Source organism: Phragmites australis, chromosome 2, assembly GCF_958298935.1.
Source record: "Phragmites australis chromosome 2, lpPhrAust1.1, whole genome shotgun sequence".
NCBI classification, from domain to species: Eukaryota; Viridiplantae; Streptophyta; class Magnoliopsida; order Poales; family Poaceae; genus Phragmites; species Phragmites australis.
The window spans coordinates 35073233-35090469 of NC_084922.1; the positions used below are offsets into that span (position 1 = coordinate 35073233).

The 17237-nt window shown below is 48.1% G+C and overlaps 2 protein-coding genes across 2 annotated transcripts; both read right to left on the reverse strand.

Moving 5' to 3' along the window:
- Window positions 1-250: 250 nt before the first annotated feature.
- Window positions 251-9624, reverse strand: LOC133908519 (LEAF RUST 10 DISEASE-RESISTANCE LOCUS RECEPTOR-LIKE PROTEIN KINASE-like 2.4). Its single transcript, XM_062350587.1, has 3 exons — window positions 8617-9624; window positions 1845-1868; window positions 251-1485 (listed from the first exon to the last, which is right to left on the reverse strand). Exons 1-3 carry the CDS (start codon window positions 9533-9535, stop codon window positions 434-436), a joined length of 1995 nt encoding a protein of 664 aa, XP_062206571.1. The 5' UTR covers window positions 9536-9624; the 3' UTR covers window positions 251-433.
- On the reverse strand, window positions 5969-6854 carry LOC133908523 (uncharacterized). Its single transcript, XM_062350592.1, has one exon. It carries the CDS (start codon window positions 6555-6557, stop codon window positions 6129-6131), a length of 429 nt encoding a protein of 142 aa, XP_062206576.1. The 5' UTR covers window positions 6558-6854; the 3' UTR covers window positions 5969-6128.
- Window positions 9625-17237: the final 7613 nt, after the last annotated feature.

Here is a 17237-nt window from a genome sequence, read left to right on the forward strand (position 1 = left end):
CACTCCAACTTAGGTAAGTTCTGACCCTAAATCCATCATGCCCAATTATCAGTTCATGAATTCAAAATTGGGCATCGTAGTTCACATCTGAGTGTTACATGAAATATTTTACTTGCCATTCATAGTTTGTATTCTACTTCCAAGGGATTGATTGTTATTTAAATCCCGACTCAACTACTGAATTTACGATGCAGTTGTCAAATAATTTGAGTGCAAGTGCACAAAAGAGACTCAGTACATGTAGCGAGTCTGATCCAAATGATACAATCATACAACTTTATATTAGCAAACCCACTAAACAATCCTTAGTTTCGTCGCCATTTAGCATTTACATACCAACATCATCATTTGATGCGTGCCTTTAATTTTTGTGAATTACATAAATGTTTGCAGTGGAATGAGTTACCTTTTAATAGGAACATATGGATGCTTATCAACTCAGGAGCACCCTTGGTGGCAATTCCAGATTACCTGTGCTACCTTCTAGCATCTCGACAACTCTAGTCATTGTTGGCCGATCAGTTGGAATCACTTGTATACACCACAAACCTACCACTATCATCTTTCTCACGAGTTCTGTGGTCTCACCATTAATCTCGGAAGCACTGCTACAGTAGTCATCCAAATGCTCATAAATCCACTGAGGAAAATATTGGCTACTAGACTCACTATTTGCATTGATATTCTTGTCCCTTGCCCCAACCATCTCAAGGACCATCATTCCGTAACTGTAGACATCAGATTTGCTACTTACTGTTCCAAATTGCTTTGAGTAGACCTCTGGGGCAATATAGCCTATTGTTCCTCTTGCACCAACAATTGAGATAGCACTCTCTTTGTTCAGGCATAGCTTGGCCAATCCAAAATCAGATATCTTAGGACAGAAATCTTGATCTATTAGAATGTTGTGGGGTTTAATGTCAAAATGCACGATGCGAGTATTGCATCCTCTGTGGAGATATTCAAGTCCTCGAGCAATGCCAATTGCTATGTCAAATAATTTCTCCCAAGTTAGTGTATTTTCACTTTTTGTGTTGTTATTGAAGGCATACCTTTCAAGTGAACCATTAGGCATGTACTCGTAAATGAGTGCCCTTTTGGATCCTTGCAAGCAAAATCCTAATAGGGTAACAACATTGACATGAGAAGTTCTGCTAATGCTAGCAACCTCATTCATAAATTCCTCCCCATCACCCTTGGTGTCTTTTAGCATCTTAACTGCTACCTGGCGGCCATCGGAGAGGTTGCCTCTGTATACATCACCAAATCCACCTTGGCCTAGCTTTACAGAAAAAGACTTTGTCATTCTTTTCACTTCTGCATAAGTGTATCTTTTTGGATGTAAATTTCTATTCTTTTGTAGAAATGACTCAATGCTTGGTGCGTCCTTCGATTTAATGGACAACAAACCATGTTTGTGAGCCAAGAAGAATGCTAGGATAAGTAGACACAGCAGCAGTAGGGCCGAGGTGCTGACAATAGCATCTGCATCAGCAACAAGGCATCAAGAGTGAATCCAATCTGCAAAGTGCTCTTGAAATCAAATTTGCAAATAATGTTTGGGAACATTCATATTTTTTTTTCCTCAAAAGGAAGGATATTTTCTCAACTGTGTGTCAGTGGATATTTTTTCTTCTTATGTCTAGAAGTAAGGTTTCAAAAAATAATGGATTTCAAAACATGGCATGTCAGTTGTTTGCATGTATTTCAAATTAGATGAAGAAAGGTACTGAGTACTGACTATATAAGCATATGATTGAATCAGGTTTGGTAAAAGATGAACATGCAAATAAGCATAGGAAACACAAAACACTGAAAGTGAGTCAAAGATTGAGGTTCCTTACCCATTCTAATTATGTTGTGATGCCCTGCAACCATTGAAGATAAGAAACTTGTAAGTGCATAGAAATTTTATAAATAAACAGATCGCAAAACTTAAGAGCATCTCCAACAATATAGATACCTGCTATCTATAAGAGTTGCACATGTCATCAATAAGTAGTACAATAGTCAACTTCTCTAATAGCATAATTATAGCATTATCTATAAAATTAATACAGGCCCACATGAAATAGACTACATATCATTGTCTTTAATGAGTAGACTATCTACTGATCAGTAACTAGCTTTTCTCTCTCTTCATTCATTCTCACCTCTATATAGGCAAAAATTTGATGTGACATCTCTTATAGCTAGCTAATATGGATTGTTGGAGACGCCCTAAAGCATTCTAGCAAAATATAAAGAGATTGCGATTAGGTAATGGATAAGAACGGATCGTGTTAGGTCAACGATAGATAGGGAAGATGGGTTGCAACTTTTCCTCCAAGGTAGTGCATGCGCATTTGGGATTATGCTTTACTTGGCAAAAAAAAAAAAGAATGATTTACGCTGACGCTTGACTGTAGGAGCTTTCGAAATACAATCAACACAACATTAGTAACAAAAGAGTTCTTAAAGGACTATTGGCTGGCTTTGTTGATCTGTATAACTGTAATTCAAGGTACCTTACTTCTCCACGAGGGCTAGAGATTCCCATGCTAACCTGTAAATGGGAGAGGAAATGACGTACACCTCTTATTTTGGTGGAGTCGGATTACAAAGGTATATAGTGGACTAGATAGATATCACAGTTCTCATTGTCGTTTCCGCGTAGTAGATTAAATACAATTCTATTGCTACAAGTAATTAACCTATGCACGATATGACTTTCAAGCTTCTTTTTTCATGGAATCTTAATTATTGCAGTTTGGACGATCTGGAAACAAAGATATGACTTTATTTTCAGACAAATTCAACCCTCCTTTCAGACTTGGTTGATAGATTTTAAGGAAGAAGTCTCTGTGCAACTTCATACATTCAAGTTTCAACTTCATTGTTCAGTTTCCAACTGGCTTAGTCTTCTTGTGTAGATTCCTTTTCTGCTTTTCTTCTTTTGTTCTTTGCAAAGCTTTGTACAGTGTGATCTCGTGTTTTTATTTTAATAATACCTACCACAGTAGGGGCCTCTCCTACTGTTTTTCCTAAAAAAATCTTATGCACGTGTGGCAACTGGCATGGGGAGATAAAGCGAGTGTATGGCATGTGTGTGACAGACAGACAGAGAACATAGTATGGAAAACCAAAGAGAGTAAGAAAGGCCGAACTAATTGGCAGTCTGGAATTGTTGGGGTAGGTTGATTTTTCATCGTATTGAGGGATTTGATATTGCAAGCTCATCGTATCTTACTCATACCCATCCATCATAGTTGAACAAATCTATTCAGGCTAACCTTAGGAGAAGTAATTAGTTTATTTCAAAGCCCTAGGAAGAAACTGGAACAAGTAATACCCATCATTACAGATTTGCAGTCATCAATTGACGGGTTAGAATACAAATTCTTGCGAGTTGCACATGATAATTGATAAGATTTCTTTAAGTTCATTCAGTGTTTTTATAGCTTTGCACTAGTTTTCAACTGCTAATGTATTTTTTTTCCAATTTTCAGCATGTTCTTGATATCATATCTTCTAGAAAGCATGCATATGGTAGAGAAAAAAAAGAAACAAGTATATGAGTTGATATAATCACATAAGGGAGTCATTGATAAAAAATTTAAGAGTAATACGGGCAGTTTAAGGAATTTTTTAAGAACTCAAAGCATTCAAAAGTATATTTGGTTTATTACTGAGCTTGACAACCTTGAAGTTATCGGATGATATTGAACTGAAAGATTGCTACGCTAAATTTGCAAATACTTTCGCTCTACATGGTTCATATGATGTTGAGTTAAATGATCTAATGTCCGAGATAAGGGTTATGTAATTGACTTTGCCAGATAAGCCAATATCTTTTATGGAGATTTTTGAGTATATCAGAGAAACATATTGTTATCTTAATATTTTTATTGCTTATTGAATTTTATTTACTATGTTGGTGACTATGGCATCAACTGAAAGAAACTTTTCCAAGTTGAAATTATTGAAGAACTATTTGAGGTTCACAATGTCTCAAAAAAGATTAAATAGTTGGCAACTTTATGCATTAAGAAGAAATTGTTGAATGAGATTGATGTTGATACAATCATCTATGACTTCGAATATAAAAATATTAGAATAAATTGTTTAAGATGATCTTTAGAAAATATTTCAAGTGAGCATTGCTTTTAATATACTTTTAGTGTTTATCGAAAATAATTTTTTAATACAACAAATATTATCTTTACAATTTATATAATAATTATTTTTTGAAATTTTAATTTAATGGTCCTTTTTAGTTTCGTGCTGCCCCACCAAAATCTCATACAATAGGATGAAGTGAAGCAAAGCGACCAATAATACCCACCGCAATAGTGCAATTTCGAAAACCAGTATACAAAGCTTTGAAAGGCTTACCAGAATAATTAGCGCTGCAATTGTGAGCGTCGACTCGCCCACCGGAGCAAATGCAGCCTACGAAGAAGTCCCCCGCCTGATTGTAGCTGCACTGTCCATTTGATCCCTCGCACTGGCTACACGCCGGGGGCTTTCGGTCCCACGCCATCTGGAAACCGCTACGAAGATAGCTGCGATATCCACCGTCCGTCCACAATGGATCATTTCGTGGATCGGCTGGGAGGCCTAATTTGAGTACAAGCGCTTCAATCACTCTCTGGCACGCCCGCCACCAATCTCCGGCCGGCACGGCACGCCGCGGCAACACGAAAGACAACCCAGACCCGTCGAAGATTTGGCAGGTGATTTGTTTGATGTTAGCCGGCTTGACGAACCCGGTGTCGAAGGAACAGTCGAGAAAGAAGAGGAGGTAATCAACCGTGCTGTTAGGATAGGACAGTGTCAGAGGATTAGCTCCTGTCATAGGGATCCTGAGGGACCCCTTTTTAGAGATTCGGCCGAGGGGATGATTCTGAATATATTTGCTGGAGAAATAAATGGATGTAAATGCGATGGCAGGTGGGATGGAGCGATCTAATGCAGAAAGGAGTAAATGCACTGGAGGGATTTTTAGACAGGTTCGGGCTGTGCTGCGCGTAACACCCTACTCCTGTGTGGATTCTATAAATGCCCTGAGAATGTCTCTCAGGAATGTGCTGGTTACATGAATGTTTGTCTATCCTAGAGCCTCGGGCTCCTTGTTCTTCGGTGGTCTCAGCTTCTATGCTTGTACGAAGGTATTCTTCGATCTCTAAGCAAGCGCCAGAGAGTTCGAGCGCTCCTCTGTACCAACTCAGACTCAATCTCGATCTCCGCTTCCTCCCCTCTTCTATCCGCGCCCGCCGACTTCTTAAATATCTGCCGGCGGTGGCGTGCCCCGAATGGGAGGGCACGAGTTTCAAGGTGCCATAAATGGAAAAGGCAGTCATCATGGCCTCTGCGCGAAGTGATGGGGGTTGAAAACGCGCCCCGCGCCCGGTCTTCAGTCGTCATGATGGCGCTGGCAACGGGCGCCGTGGAAAGGGCCCACCGGGCAGCCGCAGAGCGGCCCGGCGTGCCCGCCCGGTCTTGTTCGCCTGCCACAGCAGCGCGGCAGACAGAACGCCTCGGGCCTCGCGATGCTATCCCGAGGCGCGCCGGATAGCGCGGGATGGGACCCGTGCATTAAATGTCCCCACGCCCTTCTGCCAGAGTATGGCAGGGACTGACATCGAGCGTGGCAGGAGCAGTTGGAGGTCACAGGCCACGCGCGCCCTTAAATGCGGCATCGGGCCTTTCACTGGCTGACACCTCATCGCTGGACCCCTGTGGGGGCCACTGACGGGAGGCTTCCTGGGCCGTCGAGGAACCGAGTACTCGGGGGGTCACTGTTCACCTCCCCGGGAACTCACTCCCGAAAATGCCCTCTCTTGGTCCTCGGGGAACCGAATGCTCGGGGGTCACTGTTCACCTCCCCGAGCACTCTCTCCCGGATTTGACTGTTCGGGTCCTCGAGGAACCAAGTGCTCGGGGGCCACTGTTTACCTCCCCGAGCACTCTCTTCTCGGTACTCGACTTTCCTGGTCGTCGGGGGGCTCAGGTGCTCAGGGGTCACTGTTCACCTCCCCGAGCACTTCCTTCCTGGTTACTTGGTCTTCGCAGATCATCGGGGAACCTGGGTACTCGGAGACCACTGTTTGTGGCCCCGAGCGCACTCTCCCGGGACTTAGTCTTTTTTACCTCGCAGAGATGACCCCCGCGGGAGGACGCCACGTGGCGGATTGCTGGCCTGGCCTCGGAATTCGGAGACCCCTAGTTCCTGATTCACCGACAGACAGCCACGAGGCCTGCGGGAACGTCACGTTGTTCTCGACTCTGGGACAGGTCCCTGTCTCCTCAAGGACCTCCTGATCGACCACGGTGACGGTGAGGTCCCGGTAGTCGATGGTCGAGACCGTGTAGTTGCCGCTGCCAAGTTGCAGGATTGCCTGATTGCCGTCCTTGCACAGGATCCCCAAGCCAGGGTAGCCGCAGTACGAACTGTTGTAACCCAGGAGAACTGCCGTCTCGTTACGAAGATAGAACGGGTAACTAATGTTGACGTTGCCGCAGGTGTTGCCGGCACAGGGAGGAGTCATAGTTGTCTGCGCTGGAAGGAGCGCCATGCGAAGCGGCAACCAAGATGACAAGGAGAAGCAGCAGCGGCAGCCGGTGGCGTAGCAAGAGAGCCATGGCTAAACAAGTCAGGCGAAGCTGGTGGTCCAAGTGATTTCTTGCTTGCCGCGCGCGCGCGCCCGTTTATAGGTCGCCAGGGCGTTGGCAGTTTCCGAGAAGGTTGGGTGGCCCAGTAGAGGGACGTGGCGGCACATGATAGGACATTAGGACAAGCCCGTGGTTGACCGTGACCCGCTGGGTCTTGCGACACGGCAATAGGTGCCGCGCACGTGGGTTAGGAGTTCGGAGTACGGAGAAAAATTTTATGAGACCAGGTCTCACGGTGAGATCCATACAGTGTGTTGACACGTGTTCTCGCGTGTGCAGGCATGCACACGTGCGTGCCGTTCGATCGCGCATCTACGGTGCAGATGAGGGTCTCACCGAGGCCTTATACGTGCGGGTCTCACGAAATTTTTCTCCTCGAAGTACACCCCGTCGCTGTTCCGTCGAGACTGCTGAGTCTTTCATTGGTTGACGGTTCGCCCGGGGAAGTAATGCACTTGGTCTCCGATGCAATTTAATTAGTTGGTCGCGGCATAAAGCAAAAAGAAGTTCCTCGCAAAAGAAACGAACAAGAAATTGTTATCGACTCTGGGACAGGTCCCCGTCTCCTCCAGGACCTCCTGATCGACCACGGTGACGGTGAGGTCCCGGTAGTCGATGGCCGAGACCGTGTAGTTGCCGCTGATGAGTTGCAGGATGGCCTGCTTGCCGTCCTTGCACAGGATCCCCAAGCCAGGGTAGCCGCAGTACGAACTGTCGTAACGCAGGAGAATTGCCGTCTCGTTACGAAGATAGAACGGGTAACTGATGTTGACGTTGCCGCAGGTGTGACTTTGCCGGCACAGGGAGGAGTCATAGCTGTCTGCGCTGGAAGGAGAGCCATGCGAAGCGGCAACCAAGATGACAAGGAGAAGCAGCAACGACAGCCGGTGGCGTAGCAAGAGAACCATGGCTAAGCAGAGTCAAGCTAAGTTATTTTTGCCCCTTAGTTTGGTGGCCGCCGGCCTCCGTTTATAAGGTCGCGAGGGCCTGGCGAACTCTCTCGGAAGGTTGCGTGGCCGATTGCGTGGCCGACGAGAGGGACATGGCGGCACATGATAGGAAGAAGCCGTGCTTGACCAGGACCAACTGGGACTCGCAACATGTCGATTAGTCCCGTCGTTGTTCCGTCGAGGCTTGTGTGTCTCTAATTGGTTGACATCGATGGAAGAAAGGCTCCTGGTCATATTTCCGCGTTTTAGCTAGAAGCTTCGAGTGTTCCTAAGTGGTCAGCAACTAGTAAAAAACTACAGTTGTACGCGTACACAGGATCAGGGACCCAGTCCGCTCTGTTTTGGAAACCACTGAAATGTGAAATCGATTTGAACACAAAGTGTGCTTTCTCCGACCCCGAAAACACGTCCTCGGACCAAGGCATAGCAATCATACAACGTTCTCTACTCGCACGGCCAGTTTCTCCAGCAAAGAGCCTGCATCAACGAAACGATCACGTGTTCTAGGCGTGTAAAAAAGAAATCTGGTCACTTGCCGGCCAGAGCAAAATGCTAACTAACTTCTCAACTCGCCGACGCAAGCATGTGTGCTGCCGTGCATTTCCCTATTGTTTCACATTGAAGCAGGCACAGACGCACAGTACGGTTCTCTGCTCTACAAAATGCTGTGGAGCACAGCAGGGCGCCTGGGCATGAAAACTTGCGGAGCAGCAGTGCGAAATTAGAACAAGGAGTGCGAGGTCATAAACAATCCTTGTCGAATGAGGAAAACATGAACCAGAATTTCAAGTTTAATATCTACCTACCCGCGCACTTAATTTTCAGGCAAACCAAACTAATCCCGGACTAGGTCAAGTCAACGCGCACCATTAGAAAGGGGAAAGCAGCTCTGCAGCTGCAGCTGCAGCAACGCGGGACACACACACCGGAAACAATCAAGGGGGCTACGAGATGCAAATGGCCAAGTAAGAATGAAGGGTAAATTCGAAGGATCAGTTTCTGAAGGACTTACTCGATGGCGACTCTCCTGTGCTGGCTCCACTGTTTTTGCAATCCTGGTTCTGGTTGCCCGCCTTCCCGTCCTTGCACAAGCAACCCAGAAAGTCGCCGTTCCGACCGTAGGCGCACCGTCCGCCGGACTGCTCACATCGGTAACACAGGCCTGTCGTCTTCTGGTTCCAGGCCAGCTCGAACCCCTGCCGAAGCACGTAACCGTATCCGCTACTTGTCAGCACGGACGGAGTATCGTTTGCCGTCAGAACCTCGCTTCTCACTGGCACGGTGACAATCGCCTTGCAGTACACGGACAACTCGTGCTCCAGAGGTTTGTCCACCTCTTCAGACGTGAACACGAAGGAGACTCCACCGTCCGCCGAATTATTGAACTCCGCGCAATCGATTTTGTATTTGTCAAAACGAGGCGGCGCGGGATCGCTTGATGTGGCGTAGCAGCCGAAGAAGAAGGTGAGGTTGTCGTAGGAGCTGGTGTTGTGCAGCCACTCCTGGCCGAAGCTGACGTTGTGGCGAACCCTGGGGCAGCTGCCGCCGCTGAGCGCGTCGCTGTCCGCGAGGATGATGGTGCTGGTGTTGTAGAAGATGTTCTGTACCGTGTAGTTGTCGCCGCCGAGATGGATGATGGGGGTCTTGGTTGCCCCCTCCTCCCGGCAGAAGATCTTCAGATCGGTGTAGCCGCAGGAGAAGGATGTACTGTAATCGGCGGTGTCTTCGGTTGCGTTGGAGAGGTAGAACGGGTAGTGGATATCGACGCCCCCGCACCAGAACGATTCCGAGCACATTGAACGGTCGTAAGTGGGCGGGAGAGAGGCGCCATGGGAGGCGGGGACATGAGCATGGACGAAGAGGAAGAGGAAGACGAGGACGGGGAAGCGTGGTAGGTGAGCCATGGTGGCGAGAAGACGAGGCGAACGCATTTGGCTCTTTTGTTAGGCAGTTACCACTAATCGTGTACGAGCTTGGTTTCTTGCGCGCGCCGCGGTTTATAAGTCGCGTGGACTTGACCGGGTTTGGTTGTTGGTGGGCCGGAGGCGGGCCACATGATCACCCGGATTGAGACGTTTGGAGACTGATGAATCAGTGATCGTCGGCTGCCTGCTACTTCATTGTTCATTCCGATCCTTGTTTGGTGCACGCGAGATACGATCATCGGATAACCCACTTGTCGGAGGGCGTGAGCTGCAGTCAGGAGCTCGTGTAGTCGATGCTGAGGTTCACGTGGAGGCGCGGGCAGCCGGGGGCGTACTCGCCGCCACCGACGTCGAGGTCGGAGACCGAGATGGTGTGCGTGGTGTAGTCGATGGCGACGCCGCGACGACTCTGTACCAGTGGGACTGGACGGGGAGGAACAGAGTGGCGTTGTTCTTGCAGACAAGGCCGAGCCCGGGGTAGCCGCAGTCGAACGCTACTGAAGAGTTGAGCCAGAACGGGTAGGCGATCGTCTGGTCGCCGCAGGTGGTGTTGCTGCGGGTAGCAGGGAAGGCGTCAGCTGCGGCGAGGAGGAGCAGAACACGGAGGATGTGGAGGAGCAGGGGAGCCATCGCGTGTGTGAATGGGAAGAGGAGGGAGAGACCATGGGGGAGTGCCGGTTTACTCGGCGAGGTTGTGCGTGAGAGTCAAGTGAGGGGGTTAGGCTGAGAGCGACCGGCTGTGGAAATTTCGCGCCACGACCCACGAGCCCACGACCGATCACTAGCGGCAGCCGACAAGTGCACTATACTGCACCTCGGCAGGGCCTCTCGTCCTTTCATCTCCCCGATCTTCACGCGGGATGGCGATTGAGCGGGTTGCTCGCCGGTGAGTAGTCACACCGTGTACTGATACAGGTTTTCTGATTTTGATGTATCTGGACTCTAGAGTCCCAGAGTCCAATCGATTTTGAGTTTTTTTATTTTTATAATTTTTTAGTTAAAATTTAAATAAATAAATTTTTGATGAAAAAATTTGCAAAACTAGGCGTCCGCAGCCCTCTCAGAGGGGCGGCTACGGGTGCTAACCGCCCCCTGAGAGGACGGTAGGCCTAACCGCCCCCTCAGAGGGCGGCAAGATGGGCTAACCGCTCTCTCAGAGGGCGGCTAGGCCCTGATAGGGCCTAACTTAAGGGTATTTTTTCTTGTAAAATTAATTTTTATTTTATTTTATCCTCTAAAAATGTATTATTTATGTAATTAAAGAAATAAAAAAGAAAGGGGTGTAAGGAAATTAAGAAATTAAATTTGGAGTAGGTTATGTAATAACGGGAGAAAAAAATCAGTAATTAGTAGTTGCAGCATTTTACGTGGGTATGGAGTGCGAACGAGGACAAACATAGTATTAAACACGTGGTGAAAATATTACAATACACTGTAACCGCGACGATACGATGAGGAAACAAAGGTGGCATGTACGATTCGCACTAAGACCTACTTATTAGTGCGCCGATCCTAATCATAACATGCCTTAGAGAGGGAAAGTATGTCGGGTTACATTAGATACTCTCTACTGCGTGCATCTAGGATACTTTCCCTTTCGGAGGGCATCGGGACCTGCCGCCTTAGCACGGCGGGCTCTCTCCCGCTTCCTTTCCCTCTCAGCGTCTCGAGCCTGAACCACGGTACGGTCGTGCGCCGCCTTCCTCATACGCTCTTCTTCCTCCCGCTTGAGGCGAAGTTCCTCTTGCTGTTGTTCGTACTCCCGACATGCGTAGGCTTCCCTTCTCCACCTCATGTTCATGTCTACCCACAGCTTCTGTGAGTCATTTTGCTCATTATCGAGCCACTGAATAATATCATAGAGCGGTGGAGGGGACTGAACAAATAGAACAAGAAGAGCGGTTAGTAAAAGAGGGTGCGTAATCGGAAGAGATGAGGCAGATATCTGTTACCGTACCGGTCGATAACCAGTTGTTGCATGGCGAGGCTTGTCATACTCGTAGTTGGCACACATGAAGAAGCGTAGTCCATAGGTGTATGAGATGTCCTACGACTTGCGGAGCTTACAAAGATCACCACAGAAGCACATTGGTCGTTCGAGACCTTCAGGTATGGTAGTCCCCTAATGTTTCTTTGGTGGGCTCGATGGAGCTGAGGAAGACATTGCACTTGAGAGATATGAGAAATGAGCGATGCTTCACCGTAAGGAGGTTCGGTTATTTATAGTTGGGGGAGGCAGGAGCATTGGATTTGCTCTTAAAGAAAGGAGTGAGGGCATGGGCGTAGCTGGTGGGAGGAGCATCGGATTCCATCTTGAAGAATGGGAAAGTTTTGTCATTGCCCATGGTCAGAGATTCCACGTTTATTGGTACCCGTGTTGTCATTTACTGATTTGAAAAAGCTGGATAGTGTTGTCACATCTTGTTTAAAGCATGCGGCAGGAGGCATGTGTTGTCAAGTCATGGTTAAAGTTTAGTGTTGTGGTCACTTCTTCATTGAACGTATTTGAATATGAAATGCATTTACGAAATGCTAAGTCAACCATACAAAGTGAACGTGTCTTAATACATAGGAGTACATCATGAAGCGAATATGCATATGTTAGTTACATAAAATGTAAAATGCTACTCATGTCTCCCTCGTTGCCGTCGCCCGTGCGCCCCATCATGGTCCCGATGCCGCTGGTTACCCCTCACGTGACCCCTGGAGTAGGTGAGGGGGTCGGGTGGGCCGACATGCCTGGTAGGCTTAGTAGGAACCACCGGTGTCGAGGGCTCGTCGTGCGTGGGCTGTGTCCGAAGCGGTGCACTGGAAACCTGGGACCGCTGAAGGATGTCGTAGTCAGGTGTGCCCCCGAAGAAGTCACAGACGATGTCGTATGCGGTGTCGGGGTCAGCCTCATCCTCCTGACTAGGGTAGGAGGACTGTAAAGGCTCGGCAGGCGTCCATGTGTACTGGCTAGAGGGGCCTGTGAACAAATAATCACGTTAGATACGAACAATATGGTATTGGAAGTAGTAGTAAAAAATGTATAATTGTACCTGCGTGGTACGACGGTGCAGCAGAAGAAGGCCACGCTGAAGTGCCGTAGTACGTTGCGGGGGGGGGGGTAGGGCGTGGGGCCGCCGAAGACGGACCGGCCTCGTCACCGAAGTAACCTGAGCACAGTACTAACTTATTTTGCTGAAAGTATTAGAAATTAGGAAGAAGGGTTCCCGTAGTACTTGACTGTGGACGCACAGGGCTCGATCTGCGAGGCTGCTTCGAGACTTGTGCAGACGGACCTAATGAATGTTTAATAACAATAAGTAAAGGATATTGGTCAAAATTATTCAAAAGTTTAATTCGTACCATGTTGCTCGGACCTAATGAATGTTTAATAACAATAAGTAAAGGATATTGGTCAATATTATTCAAAAGTATAATTCGTACCATGTTGCTCGGACCCTCCAAGACGTGATAGAAGGGGTCGTGTGGGTGCCGACACTGAAGAACGTCGGTGCACGTCTGACGGCCGAGACGACTCGGCGTGTACACCACTCATCCTGGGAGGCGGCCCTGCTACATCTGTGGTAGATCAGCAGGAGGTGAACTTCAAGGCGCGCGTCGTCTTGTCGAAAACCCGTCTAATGAAGCTCGCAACATCCGACGCACTTAGGTGATGTCCTTGCCGGACACGGTCCATGGCAGCAGCTGCATCCCTATTTACGTCATAAATGATATCTGCCTGCGGATACGAACAAAAGTGAATAATTAAAGTATACGGTTATGTTCATTCAATATGGAGTACGGACTTCAAAAGTTACTTACTGCTAAAGCGGCGTCCTCGTCCCAATGCACCGGGTATGTCTCCGTTGTCGATGCGACGTGGGCCCGGACATCCTCAGGGGTGTAGGTGACACGGGTCCGCGTACGTGGTACATACCACCGTAGGTACTCCCTGAAGTTTCCCTCGGTGTGAGGACGCGTCTCATCAATGATGTCCTGTAGCGCTTCGGCCTATGTTGCCACGTAAGGGGCCAAGCGGTCCGTCTAGAGGTTGCCAGCTGGCTAGCCTTTTCGCGTGTACCTGCATTGAAACCACGGTAAATGTAAGTCAAACTGAAATGAAGGTTGCTCAAACTATAATTTTGCAAATGTACCTGTGGACTTGCAAGGGGACAGTGCGGATGGGGACGAGCGGGAATGCCTGGTGACGGCCAAACTGCCACATGACGCGGTGCGGTGAGTACTCTTCGACGTAGATGTCGAAGACAAGGGGCACCTTGGTGAGCCAGTACTCCTCGTCGCGGGTGCACAAGGGTGACAAACCCAACCCTGCACGTGTATGCACGGACCGAACGCTGTATGGCTCCCATACCACATCGTTAGGACGTAGCCTGTCAAACTGGGTACGAAAATACTCGTACGCGCTGCGAGGCTGCTCGTGGGCCCAGTGTGGCTGAGTGACAAACATCAATACAGATATTCAGAGACTAACATAGTACGATGGAAACTGTTAATGTAAAATACGTACCCATCGATGACACCACAGCGAGGCCATTGTAGGCGCGTCCTCGTCCCTCTCGCCGTACCATTCCTCTGGGTACGGGGAGCGATCCACCACCGGCCTGCTTATGGCGAAATGCTCGTACGACCATAGCTGAAGAAGAAGTGGACACCCGGCAAAAGTGGCTAGTGCCTCCTTCTTCGTGCATGCGTCGCAGAGCGCCCGATACGTCGCAGCAAGAACAGCTGATGCCCAGCTGAACTACGGTACGTCCTCCACATCAGCGTCCGCTATCGACCGGGCGTACGGCACAAGGGTCCTCGTAACCAGGTGACCTTGGCCACTAGTGAACATCACCCACCCAAACAACCAAAGGAGGTAGGCCTCCAAATGTCTCGAGACCGCGTATGCGTTCGCGTGTGGGTGGATGTACGCCGGCTGCATATATGACTGGTGTCAGAAAAAATCATTACGACATACTTTGTTAGTATTCGATAGGTTGCATGTTACCGTACCTGGAACTGTAGGATCCACTTCTTCGTTGGCCCTCGTGCATCGGATAAGAACTCAGCCACGTAGGGGGGTGCATCCGCCTTTCGCTCCACCGGCCCAAATCGCTGATGCATGTCGTTCATCCAGTCGGCCTGCATATCGATCACCCCAACCGTAGCTCCCGCGCAAGGAAGGCCTAAGAGGTAGGAGACGTCCTGCAGGGTCGGGGTCATCTCTCCGCACGGTAGGTGGAACGTATGTGTCTCCGGCCTCCAACGGTCGACCAGTGCTGCTATCAGCGACCGATCGAAGTAGAAACGACGGGCTGCAACCTCGGGGTTCTCCGTCGATCGGGTCTCGACCAACCGGCAAAGCGGTAGGAGTCCGACCGCTGCCAACCTATAAGTATTGCAGTACATCAATAATATGTAACAACAGCAGTGATATGACAATTTCGTATCAAATTTTCTAAGTACCTGTGGGTCCATCGCTCGTCTACCGTCAGCAGCTCTCCGGGCCTCGTGGGCGAAACACTCCTAGCTCCGTCTAGTGCTTGGCGGATAAGAAGCTGCGATGCTTCTTGTCCACAGCATGGTCCAAAAGCTCCGGGGTCGAAGGGTGAGCCATATCTGCATTTGAAAGACATGTACATTAATACATTTATAAATAAATACAACAACAATATACTTTGAATGCAAATTAACTATATGCGAAATGAACACATATTAAAATGGTACAAAACTAGCTGAACACACATGAAGCTCACCTAAACAACAGGTGCACCACCACTGTCGTACAGCAGAGCCCATTTTTCATTCGGCTCATTGCGTATCCACTGTGAAAAGCTCCTAATAGATGAGCCCGATCTCCTTACAATCTGCGGAGTATCGGTTGGGAGAGGACCGAGAGCTATTGGTTCCTCACCGTTAGGTGCAGCCTCCGTAATTTGTTTAAGAGTCAGTTCATCAAGTCTTGCCCATAATGCATTGAACTTACGTTGCTGGTTCTGACTGCACAACTTCTTGAAGAGCTTCATTAATTCTTTGTTTTTAAACTGTCTGTAGAAGTTCGCACCCATATGGCGCATGCACCACCTGCTTTTGAGATCTGGCCACTGTACTGGTACACCCCATCGCACGCTACCATGTTGCATATCCAGCAAAGCCTGCAACAATCCTGCATGTCTATCATGAATGAGACACACATCTGGTCGGTCAAGAACAATTGCATGCTTCACCCGCTCTAGGAACCAATACCAGCTGTCCCCGTTCTCACTCTCCACGAACGCAAACCCTAGTGGCAGGACTTGGTTGTTACCATCGACCCCTATTGCAGACAAATTTGCCCTTTGTACTTTCCAGTCATGAATGTTCCATCTAGGCATATGATGGATCGGCAATATCTAAATGCTTTGATAGTTGCACCGAATGCAAAGAAAGCACGCTGCAACACTCTTTTTCCGCTGTACTCCACATCAGTAGAGGGGTAATGCTTGATATCATAGTAGCTGCCTGGATTTCTTGCACAAATTGTGGCTAATTGACGAGGTAGATTGTGATACGAATCTTCATATGTATCGAACCTCATCTCAATAGCCTTTTGTTTCGCCCTCCATGCCTTCGTATAGTTTATTGTGTACTGGAACCTTTGCTCAATAGCACAGATTATTGATCGTGGCTCATACCTTAGGTTGTCCACAATCTCTCCGTACATAACATTTGCAATGAAAGCAGAAGACAGGTTCCGGTGGGCGAACTCTATTTCCTCAATATGACAATTATGTTCCTTAACTATTGAGCATTGCCAGTAGTCTGCCCATTTTCCTCTGAATGCGTGCACCCGCCAAGGGCACTGAGGAACCAAGCACTTCATATCATACTCTCTTTTACTTGATTTAACAACCTTGAATTGCCTACGAAGAGACAACGACTAGAATTTCACTGCATCAATAACTGCCTCTTTTGTAGGGTACATAGCACGCTGTGACACCTCATTCTCATGGTACTGCCACGGTGTCTGGTCAGCCTCGCTAACCACCAACTTCAAAAATTCTTGATCCCGCCACTCTGCAGGAACTGGAGCATTACCCTCCTCATCAGAAGAATCCCCATCGGCAAGGCCTTCCTCCAACTCTTTATCCTCCAAATCCATATCTTCAATGATGCTAGGGATGTGCTCCCCTTCATCAGCTACACCCATGGGCTGCAGCTCTGGGACATCACCAACCTCCTCCCTGGACCCTACATTAGCCGCCTCTGACTCATCTTCCACTGCTTCACTTGGTCCTACTACTGCTTCTACAGAGTTCACCTCATTTTGATCTTTCAGGTACGCCTCAGCTAACAAAACAAGCGGCATGCCACGTTCACAGCATATATCTACATACTGCCTCCAAGTTGATGTGGCTTCGATGGGAACAAGCTCACCAAAATATCCATGACTAGCACCGCTCAGAACAGCTTTCAACTTCAGCTCATATTGCTGCGGATCCAGTTGGAAAAACCGCATGAGCCATTTGCACACACCCACAATAGTCCTCTCATTAGCCTTACTAAGCCCCTTCATGATATGACGAAATTCAGAGAGATCTACACCGTTGGGACCGTACCTAATTTCACCCTCACCATAAAATATCTGGAAAATTAATTTATCTGTCATTCCTGGAAACTCCCGCAAACATAACCCATGTTAATACAACAAACTATATTTCTGATTATCGGATAAAAT